The following is a 21515-nucleotide window of genomic DNA, read 5'->3' as shown; positions in this document are numbered from 1 at the left end:
ATTGTGGTTTAGAGATGGAGGTGGAGAGGGGGGGGGGGTCATGGGAGATAAAGCAGAGATTTAAGGAAACGCAAGACATCGCCTGGCAGCCTAAACAGAGGAGGCCATCCTTTAGCGGCGGGTGCGTCCTGCTGGTGCGAGGCTGGGGTCAGGAAGGTATCGGAGGGATGAATAGACACTTTCCAAAAGGCCCCGGAGAGGCAGATGGTGCGTCTGTGTTCAATAGAGTTGCGAGATAAGGAGAAGGATACCCTACACGTTATTGATCGGCCACACATCAGGCATTTCCCAGAACACTATAGATCCATACATATTTTGTGCTGCCCACACAGGGATGAAAGAGGACCTTAAGCGCTCCGCTTTTTCAGATATGCAAATGTTTGGACAAAGTTACCCCCCCACCCCCTCCTCTGTAGACAAAGGCACCCTGCCTGATTTGCTTTCAGGTAACCGCGGTGTTTAAATAACCCACAGCCCCGCCCCCCCACTTTTTTTTTTTTTTTTTTACGTACACGCCGGCATTTATCTCCATTGACCTTATCGATACTGAACAAATGGAGCTGAAATGTAATCACCCCTGGCTTGGAACAGAGGACAAGATCATCGAACATCGAGGCCGCTGGACGTCAGCAACAAGTCCCTCCGCAAATTCCAAGCCTTGACATCATCGAGACTCTGCAGACTCGCTGGCACCGAAACACTATTTGGACCCTTCACTTTCGTAGAAGCCTGTCATGACTTACAAGAAGGCAGGGGAGGCCATCCTGACCTCTTTAATGTATTAATCTGTTTGTCTAGTCTAAGCTGACCGTATTACTGTCCGTCTCCAAAGGCTAATACATGAAAACACTGACCAGCTGGCCCGCAGTATTGATTTATAAGATGATCGCCAGTGGTGGTAAAGAGTCTAAGTCACACACAGGACATCATCAATAGTGACCTAAGTGCGCCTGTGTGTGTATGTGCGCACACAAAATGTGTTTACGTATCCTTTCCAATCCTTCAGGGCTAATGGTGTTAACAAAGGAAGCCAATAGGATGGTTCTAGGAACCTTGTTAGAAGTCCTTCCAAGAAACTGGACACCAGGGAAAGCTGGAGGGTTAGTTTGATAGGGGACCCACATGTCATCGCTGCTATTTAAGCCTGACAACTTTGGGAACGTGGAGGCACGTGGATCCCTGATTATGGAGGATTGAAACTGGATTGAAATTGGAAATATCTTCTGGCGCTCTCTCCGGGTATTCGCCATGATCCCTAACCCAAACCAGGCCTCTTCCCTGTATAAATTGCCGTGATTGCACAAGAAACAGATTTTAAAATTGCTAAAAATGAGTTCAACTCGACTTCTCCTGACTGAATTATTCGCTCCACATAAATCTGTTTAACGACCTATCAGTTGCACTCAGCGCTGAAGTGAGGTTTTAAGGACTCGCATCTTGCTTTTTTTCATTAATTTATGGCCTGTGTGACGGGCAGTTGCTTCAAAGTTCATGGCAACATCCCGGATGTCTACCTTCTGCAGGCATGTTGAGATGTGATAATTATTATGCTCGCTCCACCAGGAGCCGGCGTTTTCATGTTTAAGGCGCTTGTTCAAAGCCTGTTTTTTCGGACTCATTCCAAATACACTGTTAATTTGGGTGAAATATGGTGTTGCTGCTCCCCCGCCTCACTGGAAACGGTCTACGAACGCCCCTGCAAACGGCTGCAGCAGGAGTGCGTTATGGTAGGAGCGTGACGGCACACTTGGAAAGATATAGAGCGTTTTAGACTCTCTCAGCCAATTTGTTCAAAAGGTTTGCCGTAATTCAGTCCCAGTAACACAGATATTGGACCGTTGCGCGTCCACCTTTTTCTTTCTGCTGAGGACTGAACTTTCTGCAGGAAGCTTTTGCTAATTTAGCCGCACGTGCGACGGATGAATGTGCGGTCCAGTTTCAAACTCTTCATTCTCGTGCGTAAATCAGCTTTTATTTTGATTGTATAAGACGCTATATAAATAAAGATTGATTTGATTGATTGCAGGAAATCACAACTAACTAATGTCCGGTATCCGCGTTTGTCGCCTTGGTAACGGTCATGCTGCAGCCTAGAGGCCTAGAGGGCAGCAAAGCATGGTTAAGGTTGAGGGAAACATTGAGAATTTAGCATAAAAGCTAAAGATGTGTGCATAACTGTGGCACTCTGTTACTTCCAGGTCGATCTAAAATCATTGAAGGAAACCAGATTCTGAATTCTTAAAAGATGCTGCAGAGTGTTCCACTCATTAACAATCATGCCACGGTAAGGCAATAAATGTCCTCGCTGATGCAAAAATGATGGATTTTCCCTTTTTTTTCCGAATCCTATTTATCGGGGTAAATATTAAACGAGTGGTTGCGGACGAAACTGGAGCGCTCTGAAAGAACCCACAGAGGACTGGGAAGAACACACAAACCCCACACATTAAGGCCACAAGCTGGGCTTTTGAACCCAGAACCCCGTAGCTCTGAGGCAGCAGTGCTAACCACCAATCCGCTCAACACCAAAAGCACGTCGTTGACGGCAAGAATGAGACAGAGAGCAGGCCGGTGTCCACATGGTGCACGCTTCTGAGTAATTAAAGGGGAGTCTGAAGGCTTTCTGCTGAACCTGTCATTTATTACAGGCTATTGTCAAAAGCCCCCAAAATGGGACCAAGAACTGACCTCTGGGGTACTCCACATTGTATCTCAGAAGCTGATATGAGATGTGGGTAATTTTGTGACCCAAAATGGCCACCTTCTGGACAGCTGTCACATTTGAACAACCTATTTTAATGCTAAGAGCTCCAGAAACTCATTTCTGTTGAGGAGAAAAGAAAGGATCCTTTAATATCTTTTAAGGCACACTTGGACAACTATCCAAGATAAAAATCTGTCTTTCGGATATGATTCCCTCCCCCCCACCAATCCTCAATAATTTGTAATGTCACTGGTCACAAGAACAAAGAAAGACTTTATTCTTCTTTCTCCTCTTTGACAGAACTGCTCAGCGAGAGCTCAGAAGGAGGAAGATAAGGCTGTCCATTACTTCAAACATGTAATTCCACTTCCTTTCAGTGCTGCCGGTGGTCTTCTTAAGTCCGAGATAATTTCACATTGTAAAAAAAAAAAGAAGATGGCCCCCCGGCTTAATAATAAACGATAAGACATGTCCTGCGGGGGCAGCGGGGAGAAAGTCAGGTAGCCAAGAAAGTGCCAAGGAAAGAAAAGGAAAAGTGACACTTTGTGTCCGAACCCTGATCTGACGTATGGTTTCAAGTCAACGTATCAGAGGACAAGCGAGCTTCAAGGTAAGTAAATAAATAAATGAATAAATGGATGAGAGACTCCTCATCTGTAGGAAAGCTTTTGCAACATGGCATCTGTCTTCCCCGATAGAGGCGCCTCGGTGGGAGGACAGCAAAATGAGCGGCAGGCTGGCTCTCGTGTCACTCCTCTAATGCAATATGTGACTGTGAGGCCGGCGGCGGTTACAGCCATGAGAGGACGGGGGTGGGGAGGGCGGGAGCAGAGTGATGGCCTACCCCTCCCTCTCCGGCACCCCCCCTCCCCCTCCCAAAGAAGTCGATGACATCAATAAGAAGCTAATAATCCTGCCTCCAGCTTCCTCGCGAGGGCTCGCCAGAGCGATCCACTGCAGTGCCCATTCTCCTCCTCCCTCCTCATACATCTCACTCTCCACATCCCCACAAGATCATGGGCTGGGCGGTGGGAGAGAGGACGGCGGACGGAGAGGTGTGTGAAAGAGAGAGGGGGGGGGGGTAGACATTTTGCTCTCCCTCACGTTTAGATATCGATGAGTACCGCCAGGGATCGTCTACTATCGATCGCAGCCTCCTTTTCTTTGGGCCTTTGGCGCTTGTTATGGGCGGCACGTACAGGGTGTTTTGTTTCCTCTGTGTGTGCATATACTGTACAATATATTTACGTCCCGGTGTGTGTCTTTGTGCCTGTCCTTATTGTTCCCCGCAGTCGTTTCAGACGCTGAGATAATTAGACTCCTGATTGGTGGGAGTGTGAATCAGCCATGTGTCATGACAAGATGAAAAGCCAGCAGTGGAAGCTAAAAGCAGAGGCCCTCTCTTAAATCACCTTAAGCCAAGGAAACCTGATAGGATGAACTATGATGCCGCGGATTCCTGAGAATATTCATAAATGATGAGTCGTGACCTCGACGTGCATCCATTAGGCCGATATTACATTCAGCTGTGTTTGCTTGTTTGGCGGCAGGCACGCACGTACACCACACACACGCACACACACACTCGCTTCCCCACATGAGCAGAAAACTATGATGTCATCTTTTCTGTGCCCTCTGTATTACGGCGCACGTTCGCGGTGGTCAAAGTTAACCGACTAGTGACACCCAAAGGCGACTGGTGCAAACTGCATCGGTTGGGGACAATGGGCACGACCGCCACCCCTGCCACCATCACTGGGAGAGCGAAGAGAAACGTTCCAACATCTGGAACACAGTGGTTCTTGTCCCCGGCGAATAATACATAGAGCACAGGTGGTAAATTGGCTATGACCTTTGACCTTTGCATATGGAAAACGGACCCCCCCGGCTTTCTCACCTCCTTGGTGACATTGTCTTGTACCAGACTGTAGAGGGGCACAACCCGGCTGACTTCCAGCAGCACAGGAATGGGGGACGGCTGCTCGCCTCTCTTACCGCCACCGCTGGCGTGGCCCCTGCCTGACGCTCCGCCCATCGGCGTCAGGTGATGGCACAGGTGGCACCCGACCGGACAGCTGCCTTTCTCCTCGCAGCGGATCTCCACGCCGCTCACCATGTCGTCCGTCAGCAGCTGGGTCTTCTGCAGAGCTGACAGGTAGCTGATGAAGGGAACCGACTTGAGCTCGCGCCTGGCTGGGCCGGCCCCCTGATCCGTGGCCTCTGCAGGAAATTACAGGAGGAAATGAAGAAAGCACCGAACACCGCCCTGTATTCCATCACCCAAACGCTCGCTCTCGTTGTTTATTCGCTGATGACAGTGGGAATAAAATAGAGGCGAGGACGAAGGCGAATGGTCTTCTTAGAGACTTTTGATTGATGCGCTTTTATACTTTCAGGATTGAAAACAAAAAAAAGGGGCACTGAAACAGTTGAGGCAGGAATGTGACATGTTGATGATGTCGAGTGTTTCACTTGGAGGGAAAGCGAGGTGCGAAAGCTCGGTTTGAGTGATTTAAAACTTGGATCCCAGTTGGATTTATGCTGGCTCGTACCGGCAGAATCATCAGTCATCACCCTCGGAAATCTGTGTTAGCCTGATAAAAGTCTCAGTGCCAACATACGGCGAATGTGGGCGCCGTCCGAGCAGGTACCACCCAAGCAAATAGAGCTTTCAAAGGTCAACCTTCCTTTTTTCTCTGACTATCTGTCTCCACATAGCACCGTGGCCTCATCCACGCAGTACTGGATGGGGTAATTGGGTTCACACTAGATTGAATTGTTTAATATTTTGTGCTGAATATTTCTTCTGTGTTTTGTGGTTCCGTTAATAATGGAGCTGAGCACGTCTCTCACTGGGTCCGACTCCCTGCAGAATCTTCGGTATTAGTCATCTTTCACAACGCTGTTCCTCATCTTTGCTGCGGGTCTTGTTTTCAGGCTGGAACTAAGTTGTTGTGACATATAATTCCCATTTGAGATTTTCTCCGTTAAGCTGTCTTTGAGCAATGCAGAGTTTGACTGTCATCTGATCAATGACAGCATCCGTCTCAAGGACAGATTAAGTCAGACCACATGTTTTTTATCAATATTCATGTTTCTCTGTTGTGTTGGAAGGAATGTCGCAGTCCTTCGGAGGTTACCGCAGCACTAAAGTTTCAAGAGTATTTGCTACCCATTGATCTCATGATGCCGCTGTTCATTAAAATATCTTTACAGCTTGATTAAAAATTACTCAATCGCGGCTCTTCTGGCAGAAATGACAGTATTTTAGCCAGGGCAACGCAAGCTGAATTACGTCAGATATCCATAACTGAAATTGATCCAGGTATGGCTACAATTCCTGCACACACTACATCTGGTTTTAATAGAATTATGCTTCCCGCAGCATTGCTATACAATATAGAAAAACATTTCCCTCGTTTACAGAGATCAATTTTAATTAAAGTGTGTATTTTGGCTCGCTTTAATTAATTGATTTACCAGGCATTTTTTAAAAGCCAGTCATAGAAAGGTCAGTGATGCATTTAAAGACGCTGATAAACGACTGAAGAAAGTAATTCCCTCGATATTTCTAATAAACTCACTTGGTGCAGAAGCGGTGACACATCTTAAAGAGGGCGTTTGCTGACATCTAGTGGCCACAGCCTATAACTACACATATTAAGCAAAGCTGCAATAAACTGGGGTATTATTGATAATTCAGATTTTCTTCATTCCGCCTGTTCATCAAGTGAAATCACCTCTACGTATATACATTAGCGGTATTTAAAACACGATAAGTTTAGGTTGTGCTGCCTTTGAGTTTATTTAAAGTCTCTTTCCACGTCACTACCGACTCTTCCCTGCAACTATGCGTGTGCGGAGCTAAGAAAAAACAACTACACATTACTGTGATACTTTTTTCCTGAAATAAAAAGTAAATACTCCTCTCAAACCAGTTCAGAGTCGAGGCGACGCCGAGAGAACCCGGAAGTGCTTTTCCAAGCGCGCAGCCAATCAAAACCAGCGTTACAGACGCACCTCCCGCGTGATGCCGAACGTGCTCGGCGTGCATGACGTCACCCAGACTGCAGTCTGACTAGCAGCAGGCTGCAGCGGAAGCACAGCACGCCCATCACAGCCGCTGTGCCCCCAACGGCAAAAACTGAAGGAGAAAGGTAACGATTTCACGCACTAATGTCAACCAAGCATCATTGCTGCGCGATGCATCCGCGTCCGCGCGCGTGTTCGTTGAAGCAAACGTGTTCTGCAGTAATCTTATCGCGCAGTTTCTGTTAGCAGTTGGTGGCCGGGCCTTCAAATTACTTGAGAGAAACGAAAAGATCCCGGAATTTAATTTGCAAACAAGTCGGGCTCGTCGGTGGGCTCAGTGGCGTCTGCTAGAGCTGAACATTTACATCTCCATCTGCCACGGTGCTTTACAAATGAGAAGAAAAGCCCGGTTAGCAAGCTAACCTGCCAGAATCAGCACCGCCTTGGCTTTATTTTGTCCCAGCTGGCACCAAAGTCAAAGTAGTGACTGCTAACTATTATTAGTTTTGTCTTCTCTTATGTAGTTACTGCCCGCAAATGCTTCTCTGTCAGCTAAATACCTGGTAGTATTATTAAAAAGCTGGACATTAACATGTTTTTAATTTATAGATGTCTGTGTGGCCAATAATAAGGCTTGACATCGGCTACTATTTAGCACGCTAACACAAAGTTATTGTGGCAAAATCTCTTTTTTTCCCCCCTTTCCCTTCTTACTCAAGGAAAGAATCACAATGGCAGCAGCCACGTTGGACCCAGATCTAATGAGAGAGGTCCTCGAGTGCCCCATCTGCTTTGAGACCTACAACCAAAGCCAGCTGAGACCCAAACTACTGCAGTGTGGCCACACGGTCTGCCAAACCTGTCTGGAGAAGCTCCTGGCCAACACCATCAATGGCGTCCGCTGCCCCTTCTGCAGCAAGGTCTCCCGGATGAGTAGCATCTCGCAGCTGGCTGATAATCTCACCGTGCTCAAGATCTTAGACTGCACCACATCCTGCAGCGCCACTGCTGCCTTCCTAATGTGCACGTCCTGCTGCAACCGCCTGCCGCGGCAGTACTGCCACAACTGCGCCACGGTGCTCTGCGAGCTCTGCAAAGGGGAAGGCCACTTGCTTCAAGGCCATTCGGTCCAGCCGATCAGGGCGGCCGCCGAACAGCGGCGCAAAGAGCTGGGCGCGAAGTTGGCCGCGCTGCGCGAGGTCATGGGTCACATCCAGAAGAAAAAGGCGGCCATCGACAACATGAGCAAATCCTTGAGATTGAAATATCAGGCGGTGCAGCAGGAGTACGCCGCAGCTGAGCAGCACCTCCAAGAGGAGCTCAGAAGGTCCCGGAGAGCGTTCACGGCCTCCATGTCCGAGGTGGAAAAGCTGAACGGGCAAGTCCTGGAGGAGCAGACTTACCACCTCAACATAGCGGAGGTGCGGGTGCTGTCCCGCTGCGACTACCTGACGATGCTGGCGAGGCAGAGCGACATCGCTCTGCTGAAGGACGACGGCACGGTCGTCGAGGACGAGGAGCTGGACCTGCGGAGCGGCTTGCCCGCTGCCTTTAAGCTGCATGAGCCCGAACTGGTCAAGACGGAGCGTTCCCAACCTGTGGAAGTGGGTCAGGTGGCCACCAGCGGTTTCACCGTCAGTACGGACGACGGTGAGCTGGACGTGGCGCCGGAGGGCGACGCGGCGGGCGCGGCGGGGGCTCCTGGAGACCTGTACCGGGACGTCGACATGGACGCGGCCGCGGAGGTGGTCTGCACGGGCTCGCCAGGCAGCTTTAAGTCCAAGTCCATGGATGCCGGCGGGGGGCCGGCCGGAGATGCCGGGGCCAGCGCGGGGCCCCCGGTCTGCCAGTTTGTAAAGAAGATGGGCTGCAAAGGAACCCTGCCCGGCATGTTCAACATCCCCGTGGGCCTCTGCGTGACGGCCCAAGGCGAGGTGTTGGTGGCCGACCGCGGCAACAACCGCATCCAGATCTTCAATCGCAAAGGTTTCCAGCGGGAGATCCGGCGCAACGCCAGCAGCATCGACAACTTCGTCCTGAGCTTCCTCGGGGCCGACCTGCCCACCCTCGTCCCCCTATCCATCGCCGTCAGCCCTCAAGGACTCATCGGGGTCACCGACAACTACGACAACTCGGTCAAAATCTACACCATGGACGGACACTGCGTGGCCTGTCACAAGAACCAGCTGATCAAGCCCTGGGGCATCACCGCCATGCCCTCGGGGCAGTTCGTGGTGTCGGATGTGGAGGGCGGCAAGCTGTGGTGTCTGACGGTCGACCGCAGCGTGGGCGTGGTCAGCTACAACCGGCTGTGCTCCGCGGTCAGGCCAAAGTTCGTGACGTGCGACGCCGCCGGGACGGTCTACTTCACGCAGGGCCTGGCGCTGAACTTTGAGAAGCACCAGAGCGAGCCCCAGCTGGAGGGGGGCTTCTCCATCGGCTCGGTGGACGTCCACGGACAACTGGGCAAGCAGTTCAGCCACTTCTTCTCCGAGAAGGAGGACTTCCTCTGCATCACCGGCATGTGCGTGGACGCCGGCGGCGACCTGCTGGTGACGGACAGCGGGAGGAAGGAGATCCTCCAGTTTCCCAAAGAGGGGGGGTTCAAAGTCCTCATCCAGGACGGACTGTCCTGCCCTGTAGGAGTGACCACCACCCAGAAGGGACAGCTGCTGGTGTTGGACTGCTCGGACAACTGCATCAAGGTCTACACGTACATTCAGAGGAGGCACTCGTCCACGTCCTAGAGGAGCGGGTGGGCGTGTTTAGGGAGAGGTGAACCAAGGGGGTTTTTTTGGAGGGGGGGGCAAATCCTTTTTTTGTTACTGTCATTAGTTTCTTTAATTAATATCCCGTCAGTCGGGTTCAGTTTAGGCCCGACGGACTTTTATTAAAGACGAAACCTCAGCGACTTGAGCTGCATGTTTCCTGATTGTTGTAATGGATCCGCAGATATTCCAGCAGCTATACCTCAGAGAATACCGGCACAAATAGTCCCGCTAAAGTCAAAAGAAGCCATTAATCTCGACGCTAATGCAGCCACCGCCGCGCGCCTCTTTTGGTTTTGTTTTTTTATTTTCTGTTTTCTGCATTCGCAACTGCACAATCCCAAAATTCTGCCTGGCGCCGGCTTCGCTGAGCCAAAAGTGAATATTTGCATATAAAATGAGGCTCTCGGGGCCTGTGTAGCACTTTATTATTATCCACACTAAAAAAAGACAGTGTTCGGGAGCACAGTGACGTCGCTGTTGCTGAACGCACCAGATGCACCGGCCAGTCGGCGTCTCCCCCGGATCAGCACGCATTGAATTCTCTGCACTGTTCAGGGAAAATGCAGGGAAGAGAGCGGCTGCTAACGACCCTGGCTGGCTTTGTGTTCTCAGACTTAGCTAAAGTATTTTTGTACAGCTAGAAGGACGATCCCGATGATCCGTTACTGCTTTTCTTTTTCTTTTTTTTAAACTAAAGCAGGGTTGATGTGATTGGAGACATCCATTTTCATTTGTAGACAATGGTAGATGTTTGGCATTTCCCCTCAAGCCTGTAATCATATTTTATATTGGCAGTTTATTTTTGGAGCAGTTTGGGGTCAATCCAAATGCTGTCTGATTTATTTTTAGTTAGTTGCGCGCTTCCGCCACTAGGGGGCACGTTCACTTAAGGCGAGGCGCATTTCCTGGCGCGGGTCCTGTTCCTGCTTCCTCCCTTAATACTCTGTGATTTCACTCCTCTTCATCTCCTCCTTCTGGTCCAACGTGCAGCTTTATTTTCAGCTGAGCTCTCTCCAGGCGCGAGCGTGACGCCTCAGATCAGTTCATCTAAACCAGATCGCACGTCTGAATAATGTTTACAAATGTTCCCCGAACATTTTTTTTTTTTCACACCTTTTCATTCTGCGTCCTCGTTTCTTCGGATCCCTGCAGGAGTAGCGACGCCCCACCTGGGTTTGTTTACACTGTGAACCCGAACCCTCGTATTCTTAGATAGATGGTGAAGACAACAGCCATACACGTCTGTGTGAGTGTGAGTCGACCTTCAATCTCTATGTGCATGTGTATGTTTTAACGTGTAGAGTCTTTTCTTTTCCGCGTTCTGAAGAGGATTTCGGTTGAATAAGAGAAGCTTTTGCATATGAGGAATCAAGTGAATCACTGGAACTTTGCAATCAGCGTCATATATAAGCATTCGACATTAAGGAAACCTTTAAAAATGCTCCAGGATGACTCACACTAACATGGTTTTAGCCTTAAAATGAGTTTTTCCAAAGCCAAATCAAACTATCCTTACTTGCTAAATACAAAGAGGCAATGATGAACATAAACTAGCTGTGTTAGCTTAGCACTGCAGTAATTTAAGACACGTCCGAAGCATCCCGTTAAAGAGGCGTTTCTGACAGCTGGATTAGCCGCCATGACGCATGACAAATATGTTTGCACGCCGCGCTAATACTGGAGGCGCACAGTTATCGCAGCGGAGCAGCACTGTTTTCCTCTCTGCGGCCCGTTTAGCGAGCTAGCACCAGAACACTAAATCATTTTGGACGGAAGTCTGACCTAAAGCAATAAGTGATATCCAATCAGAGGGCGGCCTGTCCTGTGTCCTCGCGACTCTTTCCAGGTGGAAAAATGGCTGATTTCTAGTCTCAATATGGGGATTTGGATGTAAGCGGGGTGTCAGACACACGTCCAACGTCTCTTAAGAGTCCCTTTCCTTCACTCTAACTCTGAAATAGACAATGTTCATTTCAAAAAAATCACATGCTAATAAATCAAAGTGTCCTTGTGTTAGTTTCCCGAACATCAGTATCACTTTCTTTTGTTACCTTTGAGGGTCACGATAATAATGTGTTGAACACATTTCTGATGTCCGTGCGTGAATAAATCCATGTTTGTACTGTTGACTCTCCGAGTGCAATAAAGACTTAGGAAACTTTCCCTCGCGTGTCCATTTAATGAAAGGTAGCATTGAAGCTAGCACACAATAGCTCAAAGGTATGAGAGTGCTAAACTATTGTGTGTGTGTGTGTGTGTGTAAGATGTGTGTAGAATGAGATTTCCAGGTGTCGGTTGCTTTTTTTTTTTGAGGATTGCAAATGTGGGTGATATTAAAACCTGGAATTGGAACAGCACTAAGGGGATGCTTTTGGGATCCCAGAAAGTTTAATTCAATTCATGCGGCTTATGCAGTTTTTAATCCAGGAGGTAAATTAAGTAAGGCTGAGGTCTTTAAACATAACCCAGTTTAGTCTTGCTCTACTTTCCCCCCACTGGGTGTTTAACTGGGTGTTCATTGGGTTCGCTCACCTTTCTGGTACTGCAGCCAGAGTTGCTGCTGGACCTTCTTGCTGGGGAAGTAGATGCTGCAGCTCAGCTCGGAGCCGTACAGAGCCTCCGACACGTAGTGGCTCCCGTACTGCTGGAGGAAGGCCAGCAGCTCCTCGCGCGTGCTCCCCGCCGACAGGGTCTTCAGCACCTTGGAGAAGCCTGGCGGGTCAGGGAGGAGGCGTGTTGTCAATGCGGGACCCGTTTGGTTAGGGTTAGCATAAATGTGAGATTAATGCAGATTAAAGATAATGTAAAGTTTAAACGGTGCCCAGCGAGGTAAAAGCAGCGTAATGACGGTTCTGGGGATTGATGAGAGCTCCATTACGCTTCTGCAGTTTGGGGGGGCGGTTCTGGCACTGACCCGTCGATAAGGTGATGGAGCTGAGTTTGACTCTGTACAGGTTGCTCCGCACTCTCCAGCGTTGCACCATGGGATACCCGACGGCCTCGCTGAACTGGGCGTCGCCTTGGAAGGAAAAAACCACAGAATTCAAGCAACACGGAGGGAAAATATACATCCATAAAACTCATTTCAGCAGCACCCCCCCAGCCTGCCGCCTTAACGTGGTTTATTATCCGAGCTAGCATCCCAGCTGCTGCGGGATCGATGACGGATATGCGGCGAGCTTGAACTCAAATCGGATTGCTGACATTAGAAGGGGGAGCAATCTCGCCTTTGGCTGTGATTCAATTACCCAAACCTCCGAATGTTTTAGACCCCCCCTGCAAAACAAAAAGACAAGCGGAGGTGAAAAAAGCTTACGGGAACCTTGAGCCCTCGCCTCCGTGACGCAGCCTCCACCTTGGGCCCCCGCGCGTGGTCGGCGTGAAGCGGACTGCGCGCCAATTTAGCTAATGGAGAGGATTATGGGATAGAGGCAGAAGTTTCAAGCCAAGTCTGGGTGACTCTGGACCCCACGGGATGGGGTGGAACAGTCAGGAAAAGGATAAAAGGATGAAGCGGGAGGTTAAGCGTGGGGGTCGGTGGCGCGTGTGCGTGTGCATAATACTCGGCGCTTATGGTCCGTCATCAACAGAGGAGCGGCTGCGGCCTTGACCGCGTCCCGACCCTCCCTAGTTTAGAAGATTCTGGGTGAAATGGGCGAAAGGTCGAGACCGACGAAAGCAGCTCGCGTCTTCAATCGAGAACCTGACCCTCGCGGAGGACGCGGGATCAGAGCTTCTGAATGGAAACCAGCAGGTCTCGGCGTGTCACGGCGAAGCGGCGAGCACTTTCTTTCTCTCAAACTCGGAGAATTCGCTCAATTTTAGCTGTCAACCTGGATGGAACAGGAGAATAACAACGCGACCGGAGCCTGCCGACGTACCTGTGAGGAGCTGCAGGTTGGGGAGGGGCTCCGACAACACCCCTCGACACTGTTCCTCCACCGGCAGGGGGATCACCATGAGACCGTCTGCCAGCTGTGGAAAGTCCTTAATGTAGTTGTTGTCCCTGAGGAGGGAGAGAAGCATGGAGAGATGACCGGGCTGTTTTCTACTGACGCTTCTACCTTTTTTTTCCCTTCTTTTTGGAGCTGGAGCGCTTTCAAGCTGCTTTCCAGCGCTCAGTCACCCACGCCTCAAATAGCTGTTTTAAATTACACGGCGAGGTCACGGCCGATCGGGCTGCTGACACCAGCTGGCCCGAGTGAAAAAGCCTCAAAAACATCCACCACCATTGGAAACGTTTTTATTCGGTATATAAAAGTCATATCAAACGGGCCTCGCAGGGCTTTCTTTTTAGTTTTTCTGCATTTATTGTCTTTTAAATCTCTGAGAACATAAACCCGGCCGTGATGTAATACACGTGTTTTCAGGGCAACCTGGGCAACCAGACTGTTTGAGGAGCTGTTATGAGCTTTGGGTCCTCTGTGAGATACAAAAGCACCTTCAAGCCAACAAAGAAGGTTTTCAAACACTACAAAAAGAATCCAGATCCGGCCGTACATCAAAGCCGGTAATGAAAAATGATGGCTGAATGGTGAAGCAGAGGCACCACCAATGGAAGCGGCGTGCACCGGCTTGATTTACTCTTGAAAGGACATTTGAGTTCAAAACCTTAGTTTCATCAAAGAGGGAAAAGACGGGAAAAAAAGGACAGAACGCCGCCTATCACCTGTAATCCAGGAGCTGTTCTGTCCTACGGTAATAAGGACCATAAATGTGTCGTTTCGTGCCCGAGTAAACGCGCCGAACTCCAAACGTTACCATTTCACATACTGGCCTTTGATGTCAGGTAAGATGGATGACGAGCCGCCACTGGCGAAGCCAAGATGATTTCATTCAGGACCAAAGTCTGTTCAGCTGTGACGGGAGACGGGCCGCTTTGGAGAGCTCGCTCATACGGCGGGAACTCTTTAACCACGAGCCTCCAACTGATCCGAGCCGTCAATCATAATGTTCAGTTTCTCCGGGGAAGAAAAACCCCGTACGATGAGGGAAAGTTTGGCGGGCTACAATAATGTGGGAGGGGCCACGGTCGCAGGAGGCCGAGACCCAAAACCTGGTTTTGCTTTTTGTTGGCTCGACGGAAACGACACAATAGTTTATCGCTAGCAATTCAGCTGCTGGAGAAGGAATCGCACTGCGGCAGGTTCAAGTTCAACTTGTGCTTTTAAAGTGTGACGCTGGAGCGTGGGGATGGGGGGGGGGGGGGGGGGGGGGGCATATGGTGCTCCAGGAGGACACCTATAAATGTACACTGAGCCGAGAGGGGAATTAGCTGTAAATATCTTCTGCAGTCAGTTTCACATTACTATCTGCTCGCTCCCGACTGGGTGGGGGTGGGGGTGGGGGGGGATGGGGGGTCAAATCGGCTCCCAAAGAAACGGCCGCCCTCCTCTGAGCGCCGAGATAAGAGCGCGCGGCCCCATTTTGCCCAGCAGATAGACCGTTTGGGTTGAACCAAAGCAGCAGCGGTTCATTTCCTGTCAAAAAGATGAGTTGTCTCGGTGCATTCTGGGAGCATGGCAAGCAGCGGCAATTCCCATAATCCACTTTTATGGGAGCGAGTCTCGGAGCGCCGACCTTGTGCCATAGAGACCGGAGAGAAGCGGGGGCGGTGGGGGGGGGGGGGGCTTCAATCTTCTTGATATCAATTTTTCATCCTGTTTTCCCTCTTTCCGTCCCTCCCTTGGTTCCTCTAACCACAAAAGCCTGTTAGGCGCAATCACAGCGGCGGCGTTACAATGGGCGGGTGGAAGGATTGACTCAAGGGTGGAGGATGAGAGGAGAGAGGGAGAGAGCGAGGAGAGAAGAGGTGCTGTAAAAAGATTACCAAGGCTTATGCTCACAGAAAACATATTGATTGCTAAATGAAATCAGCCAGCTTCGCGCTGAGGCCCACAGAACCTTCAGAGGCGTGTGGACCCAGGCGATATGTAGCTTTATGGATTTCCAAGCCCAAACGTGGGCTGTCCTTGACATTCTGCTTTGCTGCTTACATCCGTTCATGTTCTGGAGTTAAACGACATCCAGCCGTTGAGCACAGACTCGTGCGAGGACGAGACTGAGGGAAGCCAGCAAGAAAAAAAAACACCTTACCTCATAAACACTCTTCTGGATGCAACGTCTGGAAATCAACAACATCCTTTTCTTATTTATTTTCCCCTTTTCTCTGTTCAGCTCTGTTCTGGATAGCAAAGCGAGTGACTCGCTCATGCTAACCTGCTAACCCGCGTTAAGAAAATAAGCTGAAATGGAGCTCAGCTTTCAAGATAGTTTCTTTCTTTCTCTCTGTTACCTTCATTTCTTATGGTGTGAATCCAATCTGCTGTTTTTAGGTTTGGATTTCTTTTTCTTTTTCTATGGGATTTTCTAGATTTTTTTTCCTTTTTTTGCTCGGGTGGGATTTGGTTCCATCTAGCGGTGGAACTGGGGACTGCAAGGATGGAATTCCTAAATTTTGAAGCCTATTGGAGAACTTACGGTAGCTGCCACAGAAGTGAGAACAAACGTTTCCACCCTTGCACCTTTCCAGCTGATTCTACAGGAGGATGTTTTCTAATTAAATTTTAAATATATAATGCCATAAAAAGGTTATTTTAGCTGCTCATGATTAATAGAATTTGCACCCAAGATGTTACAGCAGCATCACACCTCAAAGTGTGTAAAGATGTCAGTGAAATGTTCCACTAGGTGAAGGCGTGGGTTAAACTGTTTACTTTCAGCTGACACAAAGGTGAAGAAAGCTGAATATTAAGGCTATTTTAATTTGAATGTGACTAAACTCTTATTAACGCTAGGTCTTATTAACGCTGCAGGACTACTTAGTAACTGAGGGAAATTGAGCATGTGTAGGAGTCACATAGACATTAAATCAATTGTCTTTCTGCATAGTTATTCAGCATTTAAAGGTATTTTTACTCCTGCTATGTTCGTGAATATATAGTCTTGTATACAGGTACACTATAGAGGTGCCTGGAGGCAGATTTTTAATGCAGCAGATGAACTCCCCTGTTTGAGCTCTTTCCGCAGCCTTTGAATCTATATTTACTCTTTAAAGTGGCATCAATCATGGCACAGACGGCACAGAAATGCATTTGTCAAATAGCAAAACATTCCTTTAATGGTGGCTACGCTCTCTGTTCCTATAAGCCATACTAATATAAGCCAGCACGATAGGGGGCAAAGTAGACCTAATTACAAAGAAATAACATATTCATGAGCTTTTGCGAGCCGTTCCAGCTCGAAGCTCGTGTCAGAGTTATGTGTGCATAATGCTGCTAATGAAGGCAACACAGGTGGTTACGATTCATTAACTTTAATGCACCCGGCCTCCTGAATCTGACATGTTTCCAGCTCTTTTGTAATAAACATATTTCACTGGAATGATCAGCTCTAGAGTCTACTCACCATAAATAATTCAATGTTCACCCTCTTTATGTACAGCGTAGCTCTTATGTACACAGCTTTACACTACAATAAGCCCCCAGAGCGCAGCCTCGCTCTCTCCGTGGTCCAGTGGTTTCACAGCTTAGAATTTCACTAAGAAATAAAGGGAGTGTGGTAAAGTGCCGCTCTGACACGTCCTAAAAGTTCACGCCAGCAACCACCATCACCAGCAACAATGGCTGGAGGAAGCATCCTTCTCTAGGGGAGCACAGGTAGATACAGCAGATAGTCAATAATGTGGACACCGCAGACACGTGTTCACATGAGCTTCCTGAGTTCCTGCAGGAACTGTTTCAGCAAAGTAGATCATGCAGGATAGTCGGTTCCCCTCTATCCTTAACGATGTCTTTTTTAGACTGATGAAAGCACTAACAAAAAGACCCCAACTCCCCTGATCTAAGGCGTATTGAACGTACATACAAACCGCTGTTAGCGAGCTTACGAGGGCAATATTGGAACCACTGACCTCAGATGCTAATTGACCTTTAGTCTGATGCGATTCAACTCTGTCCAGCTGCAGCGGGAAAGTAAAGGCTCTGTGGCTCCTCCGAGTGCAGAGGAAATGATAAGTGTGTCTGTTTGCAAATCTTTCACTTTATAATAAAGTGAGTGGAGGTGGGAAAGGGGCGCAGTTGTAAAGTTGGCCGCTAGAGGCTGCTCTTTCTCTGCAATACGGACGAGTCAACCAGCGTCGTTATCAACATCAGTCAGGGAACATTTGTGTGTCCGCGGTGCTGCATGTGACGAAGCACAATCTGCTGAATGTAAATAAAATATGTTAAACCGCAGACGAGGGCTCGGATCACGTACCAATTACATTTATTTAATACACAGACGTGCATATGACACCCGTGCTGGAAAGCAAAGCGCAAAGATGTTCAGCTGATCTGGGTGTGTGTGTCTGTGTGACAGGATATAAACTCCTGGAGGTCAGAGGGGAGCTGGACACACGTGGAGGGAGGAGTTCTGAGAACGTGTCAAGCAGAGAGTGACTCAGACGGAGAGATTACCTCTCCACCGAGGTGCTGGAGTCAGGACAGGGCATTTTACCACAGAGAAAGGTGTGACCGCAGGGCCGACTGCAGGGTTTAATCACCATCCAGTGAGGCTGTTCATTCTGAAGACTGGAAATTGTCTTGACAACTGACTTTCAAGAGCCTTGTTTAAGAGATTTATAAATACTGTATAGAGCACACCAGAATGGTCAGCTTCCAGCTGATGGGAACCTTCTCCGATGGCACATCTGAACCTAAAGCGCTGTTTCAAGATCATGAAACGCCTTAACAGTGAGACACATACGTCATAATCAGATTAGAATTACTGCGGAGGTTGTTTGTTGTTCAGGATTTTAAATGGGTGTGTGAAAAGAAAACCATGACCTTATTAAAGGACTATGTAGTGGTTGAAAAATAACAAAAGTTCTGCTGAAAACAACATTACACTTTGTGTTTTTGCTGCATTTTTTTTTTTTAGCAATTCTCCATGCTTTTGTTAGATGAGAATTAATTCCTGCTTATTGTTGGAATTTGCAAGTCTTTACGCCGCCCTTATTTGCACGGAACAATATCATCTGCGTAGAGACAGATTTTTTTGATGAACATTTATCAAAAGCAAATTGATCAGTTCAGGGTCAACATGCTCATTCTGTTCACCCCAAGATACTCTCCCAGCCTTTTTACTAAACAGTTGTTTCAAGCTGTCGTCAACGGCAAATAGCGCTTTGGTGGAGAGGAGGGGCACATTAGTGACACCAGGACTCACATTAAGTCAGGCGCAGCATATTAAGGAGATGGGTTACAAAGTGGCAGGAGCAACGGGCACGTCAAAGCAGCTTATCCACACAGCAATGACGTTTACCAATTAGACACGAAGAAGAAGAACGTTTGAGCCTTCGGATAATTAAGCCTAAAGTCCCGAACTCGGTTGGCATCCTGTGGTCTGTCGGTGCCGAGCTGAGGCTCGCTTCGTGTCTTCATAAAAACACGTCCTGAGCAACAATTAGGGGAAATCAAACCTCCGGTAACCAAAGCAAGAAGGAGAAAGAAGGAAACAGATCAGTTATGTCACATTATCAATAAACCGCAGCAGCTCTGGAAGTGTCGTCTTCCATTTGAGGGACGCGCACTAGTTTGTTGGACCGTACAATCACAGATTGGACAGCCGGGGTGGGGGCACCTTCCCCGTGCTATGTGATATTCTTAGTTGCCATGATACGTGTCATTTGAATAAGCATTTGGTGCAACCAGGGCCCGTCGGATGGCTCATAACAAAGATAAAGTACCCAGTGTCACCCTGGGCAGTGTGCACAGATGATGGATTAAGTAGTTATTAAAGAACAGCATCTGCAAACAGGCTAATTCGTGGCGTAATAAAACAATCAGAGATGTTTACCCCGAGACTCCTGTTGCCATATTTTATCTTAACTGCAGCCACATTTCACTTGATGAATGACCCCACTGGGACCAACTTTCCAAGGCCGATATTAAACAGGATCTGAGGTGATGCGTCAACGAAGCGGTCTCCAGTGGAACGTGTATGCTAAGGGCGTAGCGGGGTTCTAGCGTGGTGGTTATTGCTAAATGTTTTTGGACAAGCAGCTGAGGTTGCGCAGTCGTCATAGCAGGATGGCGGTGGAGTTAAATCTTCGATCGGAGGTTTCATTTATGAGGTTGGCGTGTTTTCAGGTGCACTGGATTCGGATTTTCTCTCTCCGTCCACAAACGCGCACGTTAGGTCAACTGCTAACTGGAAACTGCCTCAAGGTGTGAGAATGTGACCCTGCTGGGTGGGTGGGTGGATGGGTGGGTGGGTGGGTGGATGGATGGATGGGTGGATGGGTGGATGGATGGGTGGATGGATGGGTGGATGGGTGGATGGGTGGATGGATGGGTGGATGGGTGGATGGATGGGTGGATGGATGGGTGGATGGGTGGATGGATGGGTAGACAGAGCCCATCCTGAGGGTCACTGATGTCATTAACGTGATACACCCAATCTTCTCTGCTCTGAGGAGCAGCTGTACTCCAGTCCTGGTAACAGGATCATCGCCATGGAGATGTAGCTTGGTGACGCAGTAAAAGGGCACGCTGATTGTGGAACTAATTATCTCAATTGCATTTCCATTTTTTCCATTATTGCTGTCCCGTCTTTTTAATTCTGCAGTCTCTCCAAGCCCCCCCTGCCGCCCAGTCTCTCCGCCGCCTCGTCACCTGTCTCTCAGACTGACAGCGGCGTGTTACGAAGCACCGTAACCGGCTGTTAAAAACTCCTTTCCTGACAGCCTCTTTTGCCTTCGCCCTGAATGTGAAACAGCACTTGTGAGGACAGATGAGGGGTTATCTTGCCTCGGCACAACAAGCAGGAGACAGAAATGTGTTGGTATCTTCAGTTTTCAGGCCTGAGGTGCGCTGTGGTAGACAGGCCTACCTTTAGAAATTCTGTATTTATGCTGCAAAAGTGACAATTATGGGGGTGAATATGCTTCAGGTGGACACAGCAGGTACAAACTGCTTTTCATGCAAAAGTTAATTATGGGATTGAGTTTTCTGACTTGAAAATAACAACTCAAACACGCACGCTTCCGTGGTTCAAATTCCGATGACATCATTGGTTGTGCTGTATCACATGACTCTGGGGGCTCCCTTCCACAGGAAGACAGCTGAGAAAAGTGCGTCTAAAATCCTTTTTAAAGCTGGATTTTTCTCCACTTTAGATGTTGTGAATTTGCAATTGTGAAATAGAGGTTATCAATAAAAATACGTGTGACAAACGTTGCAGTTTTATACCAAACTTAAGGCTTGTTCCTAAAGCTTTTTTCACCTGTCATTCACAGCCTGATCAACCCATTTGAAGGATAAAAACAGGTTTAGTGATGAAATGATGAAAGACATTGAAAATTCCCAAGATATAAACATTATATAGCAACAAGTAGGCTTAAGCAATATACACATGACAGGCTGTGGTATACACTCAAACTAGGGGGTCTAAGAACGCCCCTTAGCTGTGGTGTAATGAGCGTATCACGGAATGAAGTGAAGCATTCCTTTTTAAAAAATGATTAGCAGCAGTTTAAATATTAATTAAGCTATTCAGAACCTTCTGTATTCTTCACATTGGCTTCCAGGGATTGTGCGCCAAATAAAACGGTCAGTTTCTGGGGAGGCACCAGGAGTAGCCAGGTCGGAGACTGATGAGGAAGCTAGGTCCATATAGCCGAGCTGACCGGAGCATTCCCGACAGTACCGTCTCTTGGAAAATTGCTGTCTTAACGTCCATCGGCACGCTAATTTACCACGACTAAGGAACAATCAGATTGGGTGAATTCACCTTTCCTTTTTAAAATAACCTATTATACACTATGAAAACTCGCACCCGTATATTATATTACATTACTTAGAAAATCACACGTAGATTTGTTTGGCATACAAAAAATAAGCAGTGGAGTAATAAATAAGAGTGGAGCGCGTGCTGAACATCATCTGATAAGACTTTCAATGAACAGCTAATCAAAGCTGAGCCTTTTTTTCCTCTTAAAAGGCCATTCACAGGAATCGTCAATGAAT

The 21515-nt window shown here is 48.3% G+C and overlaps 2 protein-coding genes across 3 annotated transcripts in view; one reads left to right on the top strand and one right to left on the bottom strand.

Moving 5' to 3' along the window:
• LOC130517755 (astrotactin-2-like) overlaps positions 1–21515 on the bottom strand; it is a 145873-nt gene that overhangs the window by 27115 nt on the left and 97243 nt on the right. For both annotated transcript variants that reach the window (XM_057019845.1, XM_057019844.1), the window contains exons 14-17: positions 13389–13513; positions 12422–12526; positions 12040–12219; positions 4602–4924 (exon numbers count right to left, since the gene is read on the bottom strand). In XM_057019845.1, coding sequence (XP_056875825.1) covers positions 4602–4924; positions 12040–12219; positions 12422–12526; positions 13389–13513 — 733 coding nt within the window. The remainder of the gene's footprint in view (positions 1–4601; positions 4925–12039; positions 12220–12421; positions 12527–13388; positions 13514–21515) is intronic.
• Positions 6748–11670, top strand: trim32 (tripartite motif containing 32). The gene is made up of 2 exons (XM_057019846.1): positions 6748–6861; positions 7456–11670. Exon 2 carries the CDS (start codon positions 7468–7470, stop codon positions 9481–9483), a length of 2016 nt encoding a protein of 671 aa, XP_056875826.1. The 5' UTR covers positions 6748–6861; positions 7456–7467; the 3' UTR covers positions 9484–11670.

The sequence above is a fragment of the Takifugu flavidus genome, chromosome 20, assembly GCF_003711565.1.
Source record: "Takifugu flavidus isolate HTHZ2018 chromosome 20, ASM371156v2, whole genome shotgun sequence".
In the NCBI taxonomy this organism is placed as follows: Eukaryota; Metazoa; Chordata; class Actinopteri; order Tetraodontiformes; family Tetraodontidae; genus Takifugu; species Takifugu flavidus.
The sequence above is the reverse complement of the archived record's forward strand: the minus strand, read 5'-3'. Positions and strand labels throughout refer to the sequence as shown.

Excerpts from the sequence above, each read along its gene's own strand:
- trim32 (XM_057019846.1), top strand. The coding sequence starts at position 7,468 with ATGGCAGCAGCCACGTTGGACCCAGATCTAATGAGAGAGGTCCTCGAG.